This window comes from Myotis brandtii, unplaced genomic scaffold (genome assembly GCF_000412655.1).
Source record: "Myotis brandtii unplaced genomic scaffold, ASM41265v1 scaffold687, whole genome shotgun sequence".
Lineage (NCBI taxonomy): Eukaryota > Metazoa > Chordata > Mammalia > Chiroptera > Vespertilionidae > Myotis > Myotis brandtii.
In genome coordinates, this window is record NW_005370687.1 from 1,769,503 (window position 1) to 1,786,989 (window position 17,487).

The following is a 17,487-nucleotide window of genomic DNA, read 5'->3' on the forward strand; positions in this document are numbered from 1 at the left end:
TACGACGTGAATGAACCTTGAGGACATTATGTTAGGTTAAACAAGATGGTCACAAAAGAACAAGTACTGTATGCTTCCACTTATATGAGGTACCTAGAATGGTCAAATTCATAGAGAAAGCAAACAGAATGATGGTTAACAGGAGTATAGGCATAGAGTTTCATTTTTTCAGGATGAAGAGTTCTGGAGATGGACAGTAGAGATGGTTGCACAACTATCTGAATGTACTTAATGCCATTGAATTATAGTTAAGAGTTAAGATGGTCAATTTGTGTGTCTTTTACCATAATTAAAAGTTTGTATTTTCTAGAGATGCATAATGAAAATATTTGTGGATCAAATGATATGTTTGGGATTTGCTTCAAAATAATATGGGAAGAAGGGAAGTGGGCAGAAGTATGTATGAAACAAAAATGACCATGTGTTCTTAATATTTGAAGCTAGGTAATGGGTATATGAGGGTTCATGACTTCATTCTGTCTACTTTTATATATATTTGAAATTTCCCATAAGAAATTAATAATAATAATAATAACAGCCCAGCTGGGGTTGCTCAGTGGTTAAGCATCCTACAAACCAGGAAATCACAGTTTAATTCCCAGTCAGGGCACATGCCTGGGTTGTGGGTTTGATCCCCAGTGTGGGACATGAAGGAGGCAGCCAATCAGTGATTCTCTCTCATCACTGAGTGTTTCTCTCTCTCTCCCTCTCTCTTCCTCTCTAAAATCAATAAAAAATATATTTAAAAATAATAATAACAAAACAAACATGGGCACACACCACTCAGCTTAAGAAACAGTACATTCTCTCTTTTTTTTTCATTTAGATACTTAAGGAACAATTTTTTTTTTAAATATATTTTATTGATTTTTTTTACAGAGAGGAAGGGAGAGGGATAGAGAGCTAGAAACATCGATGAGAGAGAAACATCGATCAGCTGCCTCCTGCACAGCCCCCACTGGGGATGTGCCCGCAACCAAGGTACATGCCCTTGACCGGAATCGAACCTGGGACCCTTCAGTCTGCAGGCCGACGCTCTATCCACTGAGCCAAACCAGCCAGGGCCTTAAGGAACAATTTTTTTAAAAAAATACATTTCTACTGATTTCAGAGAGGGAGAGGGGGAGAGAGAGAAACATCAGTGATGAGAGAAACCCATTGATCGGCTGCCTCCTGCACGCCCCCTACTGGGGATCGAGCCACAACCCAGGCTTGTGCCCTTGACTGGAATCAAACCCAGGACCCTTCAGTCCGCAGGCCAACGCTCTATCCACTGAGCCAAATCAGCTAGGGCAAGGAACAATTTTAAAAGTTTGCTTTCCAGTGTAATTTCCTATGGTAATTGATCTAATTCCTAAAAGTTATTTGTTTTATCATAGACAAAAAGCTCCTAGTTATTTTTCAATAATAAAATACATAGTTAGGCAAAAACCAGACAGCACACACACACCATAACACCAGTCACAAAACTAATGCTATACTGCAGCTCGGTGGCTGTCAGACTAGTCTCGTTCTGTGATAAAGGCCAGGCACTAAACAATAACCTAGAAGATGTGGGGATAAAGCTAGCCACAAATCCATTAAAATTTCTCTTTTTTCTGTTTTGGTTAAGAAAATGTCTATTTTATCAAATTTCAGGTCCTTCTGCATCCTACCAGTCTGAATACAAGCAGCAGAAAGAACCCTTTCTGGACTTCTAGAACATTAGCTGGCTCTGCTTCCACTTACCAGACTCCATGAGCATCACGAACCCATCACTACCATCGCTGTCTACTGAAATCCGGTCTTCAGGGCCACTGCTATCCAATGAGACACCATCAAATGACTGCTGAGACACTGTCCTCTTCATGGAAAAAAATCGGAGTCGGGAACCACCTCCACTCACTGGGGCTGCCACCTTCTCCTCTATCTTGGCCATGGTCTCCCTGTTTAAAAACAAAACCCACAGATGTGGCTTCAGAAACACTGTTTCGTTCCCTTGCAATATCCATCCCTTCAGCCCAGACAGTTATTATATACATACACTTTGATGTCAACTATTACCTGCTATAGAGGGGAGGAGTGTCACACCATTTTAACAGGTGACCTTTATGAATCTTCATATTCCAGCATTTCAAGCTGCATAAGCAGCTCTCCCTTATCAACATTCAATGTCAAGGTTATATATATAAGGTCATCCCTTCTAGAGAAGAGAACAACTACCTACCTACCTACAGCCCATGCTAATGAATAGCTACCTAATGAACAGCACTTGAATCCACCCACATTCATTCCACAAGTATTTACTGAATAACTTCCGCATACAAGGACCAATCTAGGCACAGGGCAGCGGTGGAGGGTGAATAAAGTGACGAATAAGACATCCCCTGTCCTCAAGAACTTATCATCTAGAAGGCAGGAGGAGACTCAAACATAAATAACACTCTATGGGAGTAAGTTACACATACCATAAGAGAGGGACAGAGGTACAAGCCAAAGGCCAGGCAATATCAAAGAGGGGGAAAGATGAGGAAAAGGGGATCAAAAATGGCTTTGTGGAAGGAGACGGCATTTGAGTTGGTCTTTGAAGGACTGTGAAAGAGGTGGGGGAAAGAGCATTTTATGGTGAAGAAACAGCATAAGCAAAGGCATAGAACCAGAAAACAAAAAGTCCCTTTAGAGACTAGTAAGTAGCTCAGCCCAACTGGAGCATAAATTTTGTTAGGGAAAGAAATGGAAGATAAAGTTAAAAAGGCATAACATCGTGAAAAGAAGCCTTCAAATACCTTTTTTTTAAAAATAAAATATATTTCTTTATCAATATCAGAGAGGAAGGAAGAGGGAGAGAGAGATAGAAACATCAATGATGAGAGAGAATCACTGATCGGCTGCCTCCTGCACGCCCCCTACTGGGGATCGAGCCCACAACCCAAGCATGTGCCCTTGGCCAGAAATGAACCTGGGACCCTTCAGTCCGCAGGCCAACACTCTATCCACTGAGCCAAACTGGCTAGGGCTTCAAATACCTTTTAATCCTACTCTCCCATTTTACAGATGAAGAAACTGACTCATGAGTAAAGATGAATTTTAAAAAACCCAAATCTAAAAAAAAAAGAAACAGAAAAAGAAAAACCCAAGACTATTACCTTCTTGCAAAGCACTTTTTTTTCACTTTACCACATGGTTGCAGCCAAATTATAGAAAACCCTGGGTGAAAGATTATATATGAAGGTGCTCCAGCTGATTCTGAAGTAGGCTTACATCTGAGAATCCCTGCTCTAGGAATTGTGGGAAATCTCTGTACCTTCTGCTCAGTACTGATATACTCTAAAGAAATACAGTCGATTATCCTCCTATTTAATAAAAGGCTAATATGCAAATTGACCAAATGGCAGAAAGACCAGTCACTATGATGCACACTGACCACCAGGGGGCAGATGCTCAACACAGGAGCTGCCCCCGGGTGGTCAGTGTACTTCACTGCCCAGCTAGAAGCCGGGCTCACGGCTTGCTAGTGCAACGGCGGTGGCGGGAGCCTCTCCCACCACCTCCACTGCAGGCAGGCAGTAAGGAGCAAGGGGTCCTGAACTGTGAGAGCCCCGGACTATGAGAGGGATGTCTTACTGCCAGCTTAGGTCCGATCCTGAGGGGTCCCAGACTGTGAGAGGGCACAGGCCGGGCTGAGGGATGCCCCTCCCATCCCCAGTGCACAAATCTTGTGCAGCGGGCCTCTAGTTTAAAATAAATAAATAAAAACTGTAAAGTGCCATGTGATTTATGCCACACGAAATATTTCAATTCAGGAGATATGAGGAAAAAGCCTGAAGGTTTTAGAGGAGGGAAATAACAAGATCATACCTGTGTTTTAGGAAGTTTGACCTGGCTTTTTCTAACAAGTTAGAAAGTAAAGACTTCAATGAGGAATTCAATTAATTGTTTTCTAAAACAGTTGACATTTGGGGACAAACAGGAGCAACTGATGTGAGATTCCCTCAATGAGGAACTGGGGGTAGGGCTCAGCAGTGTTTTCACAAGTTCTCCAGCTAATTCTGAAGCAGGCTTATGTCTGAGAATCCCTGCTCTAGGAATTGTGGTCCGAACTTGACCAACGACTGAATGAGCGGAGTCAAAATGTAGAACTTGAATGAGCAGACTGATGATACCAAAAGGGGAAAGAACTGGTCTGGGGGAGAGATAAGGAATTTAGCTATATGTATGTGAGGTTCCAGGCACTCCTGGGACATCCCTTTGGAACTACATGCAGTATACACTTTTAAATGAGTAGGGGAAGGAAGTCAGGATTGAAAATAGGGAATATAGCAGAAGTGAGGAAATGGATAAAATAACCGAGAGAGAAAGCATTCAAAAGCACAGGCTGATATAAATCTTCAGAAAGTTTGGCAAATGCATCAAGAACTTTAAAAATGTGTGTAGTGTTTGAACCCAATAATTCTATTTCTAGATTTAATTTGCATAAACAGTATTGTTCACAAAAATAAGGACATTTAACACAGCATCGGTTCTAGCTGAGAAAAACTGGAAACAGACTAAATGAGTTACCCCTAGATAGTGGAGTGGATGAATAAATCATGATACAACAGTTTGCTAGAACATAATAGAGCAATTAAAAATTATGCACACATAATTTTGAATAGGAAAATGAATGGGAAAATATTCACAACAAAACATTAAGTGAATAAAATTGGACATTTTCTATATCCTATAGAAGTATAATCCCATTGTAAAAACCATATTTGTATATATATGTGTGTATACACATATCAGCATTCACATGGATACACAAATATATAAATGAACACTGGAAAAAAATAGATGCAAATGTAAATAGTGGCTATCTCTGGACAGCATCATTACAAGTGGCTTTCATGTTTTCTTCTATTTTTTACATTGTCAACAAAGTGAGCACAATCATTTTTATAATTAAAAATTATGACCAAGGTGATGAGAATGCACGGTTACATTTTCAGGATAAAAGGAAGAAGAGAGCAGCTAAGGAAGAAGAAAAGACTCCTCCCTCTGAAGTCACACACGCTCAGGATGAACTGACTGGCAGGAGTCACTGCCACTGTGGAGTCCAGGATGAGGATGCGAAAAGCCCACTGGCCTGCACAGTTAGGACGTCACTGCAGGTGTTTAAAAAAAAACTTGTATCACACACCTTTCTCTGCTCTTTCCATCTCTCCTCTTTCCCATCTCCCTTACTCTTCTGCATTTAGAAAAGGCAGCACATTTGGTGACTGGCAGTCCAGGCTTTTAATCCTCGCCCACCACTCACAAGTTGTGTGATCCTGAGCAAATTCCTTACCTCTCTGAGCCTGTTTCCTCATTGGTAAAATGGGGAGGGAGTGATACCAGTACCCACCTTATAGGGTTGTTACAAGAGTTCAATGGACTAATATAAGTATTTAGGACAGTGCCTGCCATAAAAAGCACTCATTAAATGTCGGCTGGAATTATTACATCATTCACCCCTCTAAAAGCGTTCCTGTTTCCTTCTTCCTAGACTATGTATGCCTAGCAGGTTCTAGCACAGCCCCCTGCAATGTTGAGAGATCCACTTAAGACAATCCATTCAGACAGAAGCTCTTAAGCCACCAGTTTTCATACCAAGGTCCCCAAACCACAAAATGTCCCAGCAAAGATTTCCTGTAGTCTTCATTCTCTTTCCTAAAACCACAAGGCACCTAATGGAAAATCTGTACCTTTCCACTCTTCTGGCTCCATTTCTGTGTTTCTGCTTACTCCCTACTTATCTCCAGTGCCTACCACAGAGAATGGCACACAGTAGGGCTTAAAAATTATTGCTGAACGAGAGGATGAACTTCTTCCTTCTCTATTCTCCTGTCAGACATTGATAAGATGTATCAGAAAGAGCAAATCCAAAGCCCAGCTTTTTATCCACCACACAGGTTTCTTGGGCGCATCCTCCCTGAGGCCTGTTTCCTCAGCCATAAACTAAGGATACAAGTATCTGCAGCTACCTTACCAGGTTGCCAGGGGGATCCAATCAAACCAAATGCTACAATAGCGCTCACTGAAGACTAAAATATCATACAGATGGCAGGCATTATCATTCCAATATAGCATATCTGATATAACAGTGAGTCAGAGAAAGAGGAGATAATTTAATCCTAAGAAGCAATTGACTTGAAAGCTGCCCAAGAATAGTTTATGATATGTGGAGGCATGTGAAATCACATGGGATTTTGTGTTATTTTATTGGGATTTCTGGTTCTTCACCTATCACAGAATTAGATGTAGCCTGAAAATGAGTCTCTCTAATTGGTGTACCTGTTCCCCTCCAAGTAGCCTGAAAATTCCTCCATTGCCCTGCCCTGCAGGCAGCTCTGAAAACCAAGGCTTTGCCACATTAAACAGGCCATTCTATGCATTCTTCGGGACTGCACGATACATCCCACTCTAAAAACGCTCACAGTAAAAGACTGTAAGTCTAATGACCATAACCAGGAGGAAGAGATAGGGTAAGTGAAGGAAGCAGAGAAGCACTCACTTGGCTGGGGGCAGGGACAGCATCTTGTGCATGGTGGAGCTCATTCGGTCTTTGCCCAGACCTAAGACATCCTTGGTCAAAGACACAGCTTCCTTGGTGAGGTCCATGGTGGCATGCAGAGCCTCCTTGGTGGCATCCTTGGTCGTATGCATAGCACTTGACAATTCTCCCTCAATGTTCTTCAGGGGTGCAAGCTCACTCTGTCCATTCACAGCGGTATCCCTAACACCTGGGGGCTTCAGGGCAGCTGGTGAGCTGGATGCTTGGGCTCTGCTTAGTCTCTTGGCCTGTAGCGAATCGAATGCCTCATGGCCCTTCCCTGCCCACTGCTGTGCAAGAGAAGCTGAGTGCTGCAGCTCTCCATCGCTATGGAGAGGCAGTGACCTATCCTGGGCTGCATCCAGATTTCCAATGCCACTGTCCTCCAGAAACGTCTCAGGGCTTGCTGGGCCCTGGTCTGAGGAGGCATCAGACTTCAGCTCCCGATCCTCGGAAGGAGACAGCTCCGAATCTATGAGGCTGGTGGTATCTAAACCCACAGAATCAGCTTCGGCAGCACCAGGCGCAGGATGCATGAGCAGAGCCACCTCAGCGCTGGGGAAGAGGACCCCAATGCAGGCTGTCGGGTCCTGCATGGCAGACCCAGTCATGGCCTCTGTATCCTTCATCAGCTGCTCCTGAAGACCCTGGAGCACCTCCTGCAGGCGGAGCAGAGCCAAGTACTGGTAGTGGTCGAGCCTCACTCGGACATGATCAGGGGAGTGTACAAGCATGTGAACCTCTGCCGTGTCCTGCAGCTCGGTCAGAGGCTCTTTGATATCCACACCACCACCGCCGCCTTCTCTCAGAGTCTCCATGACTTCAGTAAAGCCTGACAGGCTTTTCAAATCATGTTCAGTCTTTGACCTCAGATGGGACACAGTGTCAGGGGCTAGGGCCCCAGACTGAACAGTACTGCCAAAGCTGGCTGATGGTTTCAGCCTCCCTTCTGCGGCCAAAAGGAGCTTCTGTGCCTGGGCCTGCTGCCAGCGCAGGGGTAGGCAGGCCCAAAGGGACAAGGGGAAGGGGGCCACAAAATTCAAGGTACGGCCTTTGAAGTTCTCTGTTCCCTCAAAGTCCAAGGAGATCTGGGGGAAGTGGATGGACCAGAGATCCTGGGAAGCCGTAGGCCTCTGGGGAGGGAGGGTGCTAGCATGAGGGAGGCTGGAATCCATCTGGAAGGCATGATGCACAAAAAGCATATGCAGGAGACTGAAGCCACCTGGAACCTTGGGGAACTGAACATAATTGGAATGAAAGAACTCAGCAGCAGCAAAACCCTGGAAGAGACTGTGGAGGTCCGGACAGTTGTAGTGTGGGGTATGACGCGTATTGGTGGCAGTCATGGACGATGCAGAGAAGACTAGGGCCTGGGGCCGATGCAGCCCAGCCTGCTCTCTCTTCTCCAGCGGGAAGCTTACCTTCAGAGAGAAAAGGAAACCCAATTCAGAATGGCCAGATGAATATCTGCACGCCCCACCATTAACACACAAGGAAAGACCACTGCGGCTGTGAAACTGTTTTCCTTATTCTGTCAAGAGGACAGAGCAGCCCTAACCAGTTTGGCTCAGTGGATAGAGCATTGGCCTGCGGACTGAAAGGTCCCAGGTTCGATTCCGGTCAAGGGCATGTACCTTGGTTGCGGGCACATCCCCAGTAGGGGGTGTGCAGGAGGCAGCTGATCGATGTTTCTAACTCTCTATCCCTCTCCCTTCCTCTCTGTAAAAAATCAATAAAATATATTAAAAAAAAAAAAAGAGGACAGAGCAGAACCCTGGATCGTAACGGGCGAAATGCAGCTGTGGCTGTCAACAGGGAACAAGAATCCCACTCTCTCCCTACCTTCAACCGGAAGGCATCCAGTCGGATGTCCAAGTGCTCATCTTTCTGGCTGGAATCTTCCAGTTTGTAGATAGCTTTGAACTGCTCCAAGCTGCGGTATAAATCCAGGCAGAAGAGGTTTCCCCAGAGCAAGCTGACAGGATCCACAGTAAATGTCAGACCATTTAATTCAATGTAGAGATTGGGACAGGGAACTGGAAAGCAGAGAAGAGAATCGCCATGTACAAAGTAGCAGCTCGACTCCTACTTACCAGCTAGTATTCATTTTACTATCAAGAGAGCAAAGGTACATATTTATACAGGGCAGAGTCTTTAACAAAGGTGTGCTAAACTAACTCAAATACCCTAAACTCCTAACAACAAGTGACAATATAAGTACAGTCCCAAGTCTGACAAATGGGAAGATCATGCCTGGACGAGAAGAAATGGCCACCTCCGATGCTTACCTGGAAGCTCCTGATTATCTGGGAAATAATACTCTGTGAACTCAATGTGAATGGCGGAGACCTGAGCGGGTAGGTTGTAAAGTTTCCGACTGCAGGAAAGGAGTGTAGATGGCTTCTTACTGGGCTGTTTAGCTGTAGAAACCTGTTATTACAAATTGCTGTTAGCATCTGTGCTGCACCCAGAATAAAATTTCCTCCATTTCCTCTACTGTCCTTCTAGCCTGTCCCAGGGAGCATAGTGCTTCTACATGTATCTTCCACGTGTTCCAGGCATTCTCACACCTGCCTAACACTATCCACAAGTTCATGTTTTCAATGGAAGGTTTGTAAGGTTTGTAGTAGGATATTCACCGGAAACTGGTGGAATCCCAAGTACAGATCTCAACAGACATGCTCAGAAGGAAAGACACGAAAGTGTCGACCTACCCAGAAGTTAGGGAAACAGACCCCAAACTCCACAACTTTGTTCACACTGTTGCCTTCCAAGGGAACTGCCCACCCCTTTCCAATCACGCTTCCCCGTGCCCTGGACTCCTCACCTGGTGGATGTCCAAGTCATCCACCCGTATTACCAGGCAGCTAGAGCGTAAGCGATTCCATGCTGGAGGCCGAACGGCAGCCTTTCTTCCCTGAGAGGGGTTTCTCTCAAGGGAGTTCTTTCGAGTACTGGAGAGAGAATCTAAATAAAAATTAAAAGGTGGGAAAGACACTCAGACACATTCAACTCTCATTATTAATAGAATTAGGAAGTAAAAATCCTAATTAGGATTATAAAGTGATGACCCTAAGATCATTAATGCCATTTGTAGGAAAGACAGCCTAACACTGTCTAGCTTCTGGATGGAACTCAAAAATTATCTTCTCCCTAAGTAAGACCAAGCAACAGCGATTGAATAGAGGTGATGGCACCCTCTTGCAACACTGCAGCCATCCCTGGAGACAAATAGGGCTCGGTAAAGAAAAAAGTCATAATGACTCCCATGGGATAAGGCTGGGATAACTAGCTAGTCCAGTGCTTTGTCTCACTGGATATTCAAAGGGAAATAGCCAGAGGCTAAGCAACAGGAGTCCTCCAGCTCCTTGTAACCCACCTGCTTTCTTCTGGAGGGGAGAGTCTACCCCCAGGTGCCAGGGAGGTTTCAGACCCATCTCCTCATGCCACTTCTCCATTTTACTCTGAAATTCCATCACCAATTTCTGGGCCCACTGGCCTCGGGTCTCCATGGCCTCACAGTGCCGTACCCAGTGTTTGCAGCTGTCGCCTGTGCAACAAAAAAGCAAAAAGATTTTAGAACAAGATCATGATCCAATGTCCAATTTTCCCCTTCCACTGGTATAGTCATAGTTCAGAATCTGATCCCTTAGCCCTAATCCAGAATTTTCTGGGATATGTAAAAATCAACCAGTCAGAGCACTCAAATTCTGGATTCCACATGTGACCTTCCCCTCAGCTTCCCAAAGGCCAGCTTCTGGATGCCGCCATCTCTGACTACGGACTACTGGAGAGGCTCTAACCAGTGAAGTAAGGGGCAGAGGGTAGAATCAAAAGCAACACCTCAGGCATTGCCTTCCCTCCCCTCCCTCTCACCCCAATAAAGAATCATCTATAATGGAACCTGAAAGTTTCCAGAAGGTGTCATTTGGAAGAGGGCTATTTCCAGTATCTCAGGGGCTGCAAGCCCTCGCACCGTCCTGCGGGGCAGTCGGGGATAAACCCAGGAATCTGCGCTCAGTACCTGGGCCATGCTGGAATGGCCCCATTCAGAACTCCCATACCTGCCCAGTGGAAGGGGTAGTAGTCAAATGCCATCTTGCGGAAGGTAAGCTGCATGGCACCATCCATGAGTCTGTTTGCAGAGACACCTATAAAACAAAAAGAAAGGTGACTAGCAACAGGAGGAACAAAGACGCCTAAGCACCTCTTGAAGCATTAAAAGTTCTCTTCAGGACCTGATACACAGTGCACCTGAAGGCCATAGCATCAGGTGATTTTCAAGACTGAGTCCCTCCTTTTTCGAGTTGCAACAGCCAATGGACATGCTCTAAAAGATCCCCCCAAAAAGTATATTCCACTGTCTCTATAAATAGCTGCCACATTTCTGAAAAGGCCAAAGAGACGGAAAAACTCAGGATTCAGGAGTTCCAATCCCAGGTCTCCCATAGGCACATGATACCAACCTAGATTGATTGACTCAGCGGTCGCCAACCTTTCAGACCTCACAGACCACCAGTGGTCCTCGGACCACCAGTTGGCGACCACTGGATTGATTGATTGATTCCTCCAAACGTAACAATACTTGTATTACTGTCCCTCAGCACAACACCTGGAGAGGCATAAGGCAGATTCCTCCCCCCAAAAAACAGGACTCATGTTATTTCCTTTCATACCCTGGCCTCAGAGTGAAAGCTGTGATATTAGACAATCTTTAGGTACTGCACATACAAAATACCATGGAATATTATAGGTAAATTGGAATTTTTAGCAATAAATCAATTACAGTATCAACTTCTGGTCAAGATGATGGAGTAGAAAATGCAGTACTCGCCTTCTCCCACAACCACATCAAAATTACAACTAAACTACAGAATCACCATCATTCAGAACCGCCTGAAACCTAGCTGAATAGAAGTCCTACAACTAGTGATTTAAAGAAGCTACATTGAGACTGGTAGGAGAAGCAGAGACATGGAAAGGGCTGGTCCCACACCCACGTGTGGTGATTAAAAATCAGGAGGGATATCTTGGCTGTGAAGGTCCTCCCTGCAAACCAAGGGGACCCAGCCCCACACCAGCTCCCTCCCGCTCCAGCCCAGGGTTCCAGTGCCAGGAAGGGAAGTCCTCATAACTTCTGGCTATAAAAACCAGCAGGCATTGTGGCTGAGTGACACGGAGTCCCAGACAGTTCCTCTTAAAGGACCTGTACATAGACTTACTCTGACTCACTCGCTCTGAGCTTCAGCACTGGGATAGTAGCTCAAAAGATACCATGGACATATAGGGAGAAACTGAACTGTCTGGCATCAGGGCGAGAGCTGGGGGCAGCTTTCTCCCAGACAGAAGTGCTGTCAGAGGCACTGCTCCTTTGATGAGCCCTCCCCACAGAGCCAGCAGGCCAGCACCATGTCTGAGTCTCCATCAACCTGGCTCACACTGTTAGCCCTGACCTGGTGATTCCCTGAGACCCGGCCCCACCAAACTTGTGGGCCCACCCAAGCTGTTTTCAGTGGCTTTTCCATATGAATGGCTCACACTTCACTTTCCTAAAACCTCTCAAACAAGCAGCATCTGGCCTCAGCATGCCCCATACCTCTCGCTAGGAGGGTTCAGGCCTGGTACTAGCAGCAGTTGGCCTTGGTTCCAAGCGTGGCCTCTCCTGGGCATCTCCATGTCCAGCACAAATAGCAGCCATCTGCAGATAGTTTTGTAACTCAAGCCTCATGGCCCAGGGCAGAACACAGACAGTGACTGATCTTGACCTGCACCTTCTGGGAGACCCCCAGAGCCAGCGCACCTGTTTGACAGCTTCAGACCACTTCCAAGCACCACCCAACCACCTCCACAGTAACACACTCAGTGGGCACCAGAGACCCACTGAAGTTTTATAGGTATCTCTGCAAGACCCACTCTGGGATGGGCCCCTACACAGCTGATCCTCCATGGTGGGAAGTGGTTGCAGTCAGCCAGGCCTTGCAGCTGATCAGCCTGGGAGTAAATCCCTCCCACTGACATGCCAACAGCAGTCAAGGCTCAACTACCACAGGAGGGTATACACAGCCCATGAAGAGGGGTGGGGGCACACCTGAAGTGCCCAGCTTTGGTGATCAGGGAGGCTGTGCCACTGGACCCTACAGGACACCTGTTGCATTAGGCCACTCTACCAAGCCCAGGAGACATAGTAACTCTACATAATACATAGAAATAAACACAGGGAGGCTGCTGAAATGAGGAGATAAAAAAAACATGTCCCAAATGAAAGAACAGAACAAAACTCCAGAAAAAGAACAAAATAAAGACAAGCAATCTACTAGATGCAGAGTTCAAAACACTTATCTCTTCAACTCAACTCTAAGAACTATAAGAGGAGGGATTATTCTACATATATGTACTGTCTGACCTACCCTGGTCTGCACATCCACCCTGTCCCTTACTAGGAAGAAGGGAAATACCAGGAGATACTCTAGGTACAAAATGGCAAACCTGCAACAAGGAGGGTCCTTTCCATCCAATATAAATCTCACAAGTTCTGACTAATCAACATCCTACCAAGAGATACACCTATACCAGTGTTTCCATTTCTTAATCTTTTTTTCATAATTACTCTAAAGAGCCTTTACATATTTCTTTTCCAATTGCACCCTCTATGAAATTTTAATACCTCAGCTATTCTGTATATCTGCTAATGATGTCTATCTGTGCTTTATACATAAGAATAAATATAAAGCTTATTTTTATTCAATGCAAGGTTAAGAAAAACTAAATTTTCTTTAACTTAACTTTGTATTTGCTGAGTAATTTTTAATGCGATTTATTAACTTATATAAATTATAATTTATCAAATTACATATGCAAATTTACAATTTCTATAATATGTAACAGCAATATAATCCAATATATAATTATTCAAAATTACTTTAGCAAAAATAAAATAGCTGAAAATTTTAAATTAATTTCATTAAAAATATATTAAGTTTTAACCTTTGCTTGACATGAAAAAATAATATTTAACTTAATTAGCTGCTAGATATTTATTCAGATATTGTCAATATTTTTTTCAGCACTTCACTAAATGATGGGTTGAAAAGTCCTCTAATCACAGCCATCTATTCACCAGTTTGTAGTATTGATCTTCCATACATTTTGTGTACCTTTCATGAATTCAACATCAATGCTACTCATGTGATATCTAAGCAAATCCAACAAGAAATTAAATACTAAAGAATAAAATTTTGTCAGACAGGGTGAATCTTGGAGGACCGCCAACCATTATTATATGTAAGATTTTTCCCCCCCTCTCACCCCCCAACAAAGAACCGATTTTCAATGTCCAGAATAGGCAAATATTAAGACAGAAAGTAGATAGATGGTTGCTTAGGGCTGTGAAATGGGGAGTGCCAATTAATTGACACAGGATTTCTTTTAGGGGAGACAAAAATGCTCTACAACTGGATTATAATGATGACTGCACAACCCTATAAATACACTAAAAAACAGTGAGTTGTATATTCTAAATGGGTGAATTATATTGTATGTAAATGATATCTCAATAAAGCTGTTTTTTAAAAAAGAGTCAATTTTCACCTGCTAGGGGGAAATATCCCAATTAAATGCATGAGCTAGGCTACTGAAGGGAGAGGGTTTATAGCCATGCTTTCTCTGTTGGAGTTACTTGGAGTTAAAAGAACAACAAACTATAAAGACTGAGCATATAAAAACAAGGTCTAGAAATGAAATCAAATATAATTACCAATCACCAGCATACTTAATTATAAACACATAATTATATATGAGACATAAATGATAATGTACATAAATAAATTACTAATAATGCCCTAGCCCAAGCATGTCAAGCATGCTTGGCTAGCCGGTTTGCTCAGTGATTAGAGTGTCAGCCTGTGGACTAAAGGGACCCAGGTTCGATTCTGGTCAAGGGACCTGGGTTGCAGGATTGATCCCCAGTAGGGGGCGTGCAGGAGGCAGCCAATCAATGATTCTCTCTCGTCACTGATGTTTCTCTCTCTCTCTCCCTCTCCCTTCCTCTCTGAAATCAATAAAAATATATACAGTGGGGCCTTGACTTACGAGTTTAATTCGTTCCGAGACCGAGCTCGTTAAGGAACTCATTAACTCAAATTACTCTATCAACTCAATGCAAAAAATCGGCCGAGAGACAGCTGGTATCTCAAAAAACTCGTTAGTCGGGACACTCGTAAGTCAAGGCCCCACTGTATTTCTTAAAAAATAAGTAAAAATAAATGGCTAATAATGATTCTCCAATGAGCTAGTGGGAAAGGATAGCCTAACTTTAAGAGAGACCAAGTTTTGGTCTCACAGGCCTTATCTTAGGGAAGTCAGGTGATACTCTTCCCTTATCAACCACCAACCTCCTCATTGAAGCCTTTGAAGTGAGAGATGCTCCAGTTTGTTTTCTTTTATTGAGATATAATTGACATATAACATTATATTAATTTCAGTTGTATAACATAATGATTTAATATGTTTATATATTGTGAAACGATCACCACAACAGGTCTAGTTAATATCCATCACCACACATAGTTACAAAATGTTTTTCTTATTATAGGAACTTTTAAGATCTATTCTCTTAGCAACCTTCAAATGAGTAATGCAGTATTATTAACGGTGGTCACCATGCTGTACATTATATCTCCATGACCTATTTACTTTATAACAGGTTTGTACCTTTTGACTCCCTTCATATACTTCATCCCCCTCCTTCTGGAAACCACCAACCTGTGCTCAATTATCTGAGTTTAATTTTTTTGGTTTGATTTTTAGATTCCACATATAAGTGAGGTCATACAGTATTTGTCTTTCCCTGACTTATTTTACTTAGCATAATGCCCTTAAGGTCCATCCATGTGTTCACAAATGGCAGAATTTCCTTTTTTATGGTTGAATAATATTTCATTGTATGTATATATCTCTGTGTGTGTATGTGTGTATATGTGTGTGCATGTGTGTGTGTGGTGTGTGTGTGTGTCTTTATCCATTCATTCACCAATGGACATTTAGCTCACTTTATCCATTCATCCATCAATGGACATTTAGACTGCTTCTATATCTTGGCTATTGTAAATAATGCGCAATAAACATGGGGATGCAGATATCTTCTTGAGTTAGTATTTTCATTTCCTTTGGCTAAATACCCAGAAGTAGAATTGCTGGGTTGTACAGTAGTTCTATTTTTAATTTTTTAAAAATATTTTATTGATTTTTTACAGAGAGGAAGGGGGAGGGGTAGAGAGTTAGAAACAGCAATGAGAGAGAAACATGGATCAGCTGCCTACTGCACACCTCCCACTGGGGATGTGCCCGCAACCAAGGTACATGCCCTTGACCGGAATCGAACCTGGGACCCTTCAGTCCGCAGGCCGACGCTCTATCCACTGAGCCAAACCAGTTAGGGCTCTATTTTTAATTTTTTAATGAATCTCCATACTGTTTTCCATAATGGTTGCACCAATTTACATCCCACCAACACTGCACAAGGGATTCCTTTTCTCCATATCCTTGCCAATACTTCACTTCTTTATATATATATATATACATACACATACACACACACACATATATATATATACATATATATATATAAATTTTTTAAATTAATTTCAGAGAGGAAGGGAGAGGGAGAGAGAGATAGAAACATCAATGATTAGAGAGAATCATTGATTGGCTGCCTCCTGCACATCCTCCACTGGGGATCAAGCCTGCACCGGGCATGTGCCCTGACGGGAAATCGAACCGTGACCTCCTGGTTCATAGGTCGACACTCAACTGCTGAGCTATACCAGCTGGGCAGTACTTCTTGTCTTTTTTATAAGAGCCATTCTAACAGGTGTGATGTGATATCTTATTGTGTGTTTTTGTTGTTGTTTTTTAATCCTCACTCAAGGATATTTTTTCCATTGATCTTTAGAGAAAGAGACAGAAACATCAATGTGAGGGACACATCGACTGGTTGCCTCCCACATACACCATGACCAGGACTGGGGCTCACACCTGCAACCAAGGTATGTGCCCTTGACTGGGAACTGAACCAGTACCGTTGGTACCGTTGGTACTTGGGTCAATTCTAACCACTGAGCAAAACCGGTCAGGACTAATTATGGTTTTGATTTGCATTTCTCTGATAAGTAGTAATGTTTTGGGGGGGGGTTTTGGCTTATACATGACAAACAGTTATGTCTCACAGTTCTGGAGGCTGGGCAGTCCAAGATCAAGGTGCTGGCAGATTCAGTGTGTGGTGAGAGCCTGTTTCCTGTCTCATAGACAGCTGTCTTCTCCCTGTGCCCTCACGTGGCAGAGAGCCTGATAAGTAGTAATGTTGAACACCTTTTTATGTACCTGTTTTCTATCTTTAGGTCTTTTTTGGGAAAATGTCGACTGAAATCCTCTGCCCTTTTTAATTGGATTATTTGTTGTAGTTGCTATTGAATTGTGTTATGTTTTGCATATTACCCCTTATCAGATATATGATTTACAAATATTTTCTCGTTTAGTAGGTTGCCTTTTCATTTTGTTGATGGTTTCCTGTGCTATGCAGAAACCCTTTAGTTTGTAGTCCCACCTGTTTATTTTTGCTTTTGTTGCCTTTGCTTTTGGTGTCAAATAAAAAAAAATCAGTGCCAAGACCCATGTCAAAGATCCAGTTTGATTTGACAATGCTGTCCTGCCTGGCCGGGTGGTTCAATGGTTGAAGCGTCATCCTGTGCACCAAAAGGCTGCAGATTCAATTCAGTCAGGGCACATATGTAGGTTGCAGGTTCAATTTCTGGTTGGGCACTTACAGGAGGCAACTGATTGATGTTTCTCTCTGACATCAATGTTTCTTTCTCCCTCTCACTTCCTCTCTCTAAAATCAATAAAAAAATATCCTCGACCCAGCCAGCATGGCTCAGTAGTTG

The 17,487-nt window shown here is 43.4% G+C and overlaps 1 protein-coding gene across 1 annotated transcript in view; it reads right to left on the minus strand.

The window, feature by feature from the left end:
• The window catches only part of UHRF1BP1 (UHRF1 binding protein 1), a 61,200-nt gene that overhangs the window by 8,364 nt on the left and 35,349 nt on the right, over positions 1–17,487 (minus strand). The window contains exons 10-16 of the mRNA XM_014529585.1: positions 10,615–10,701; positions 9,930–10,100; positions 9,378–9,517; positions 8,839–8,980; positions 8,393–8,586; positions 6,512–7,971; positions 1,729–1,925 (exon numbers count right to left, since the gene is read on the minus strand). Of these exons, the coding sequence (XP_014385071.1) occupies positions 1,729–1,925; positions 6,512–7,971; positions 8,393–8,586; positions 8,839–8,980; positions 9,378–9,517; positions 9,930–10,100; positions 10,615–10,701 (2,391 nt within the window). The remainder of the gene's footprint in view (positions 1–1,728; positions 1,926–6,511; positions 7,972–8,392; positions 8,587–8,838; positions 8,981–9,377; positions 9,518–9,929; positions 10,101–10,614; positions 10,702–17,487) is intronic.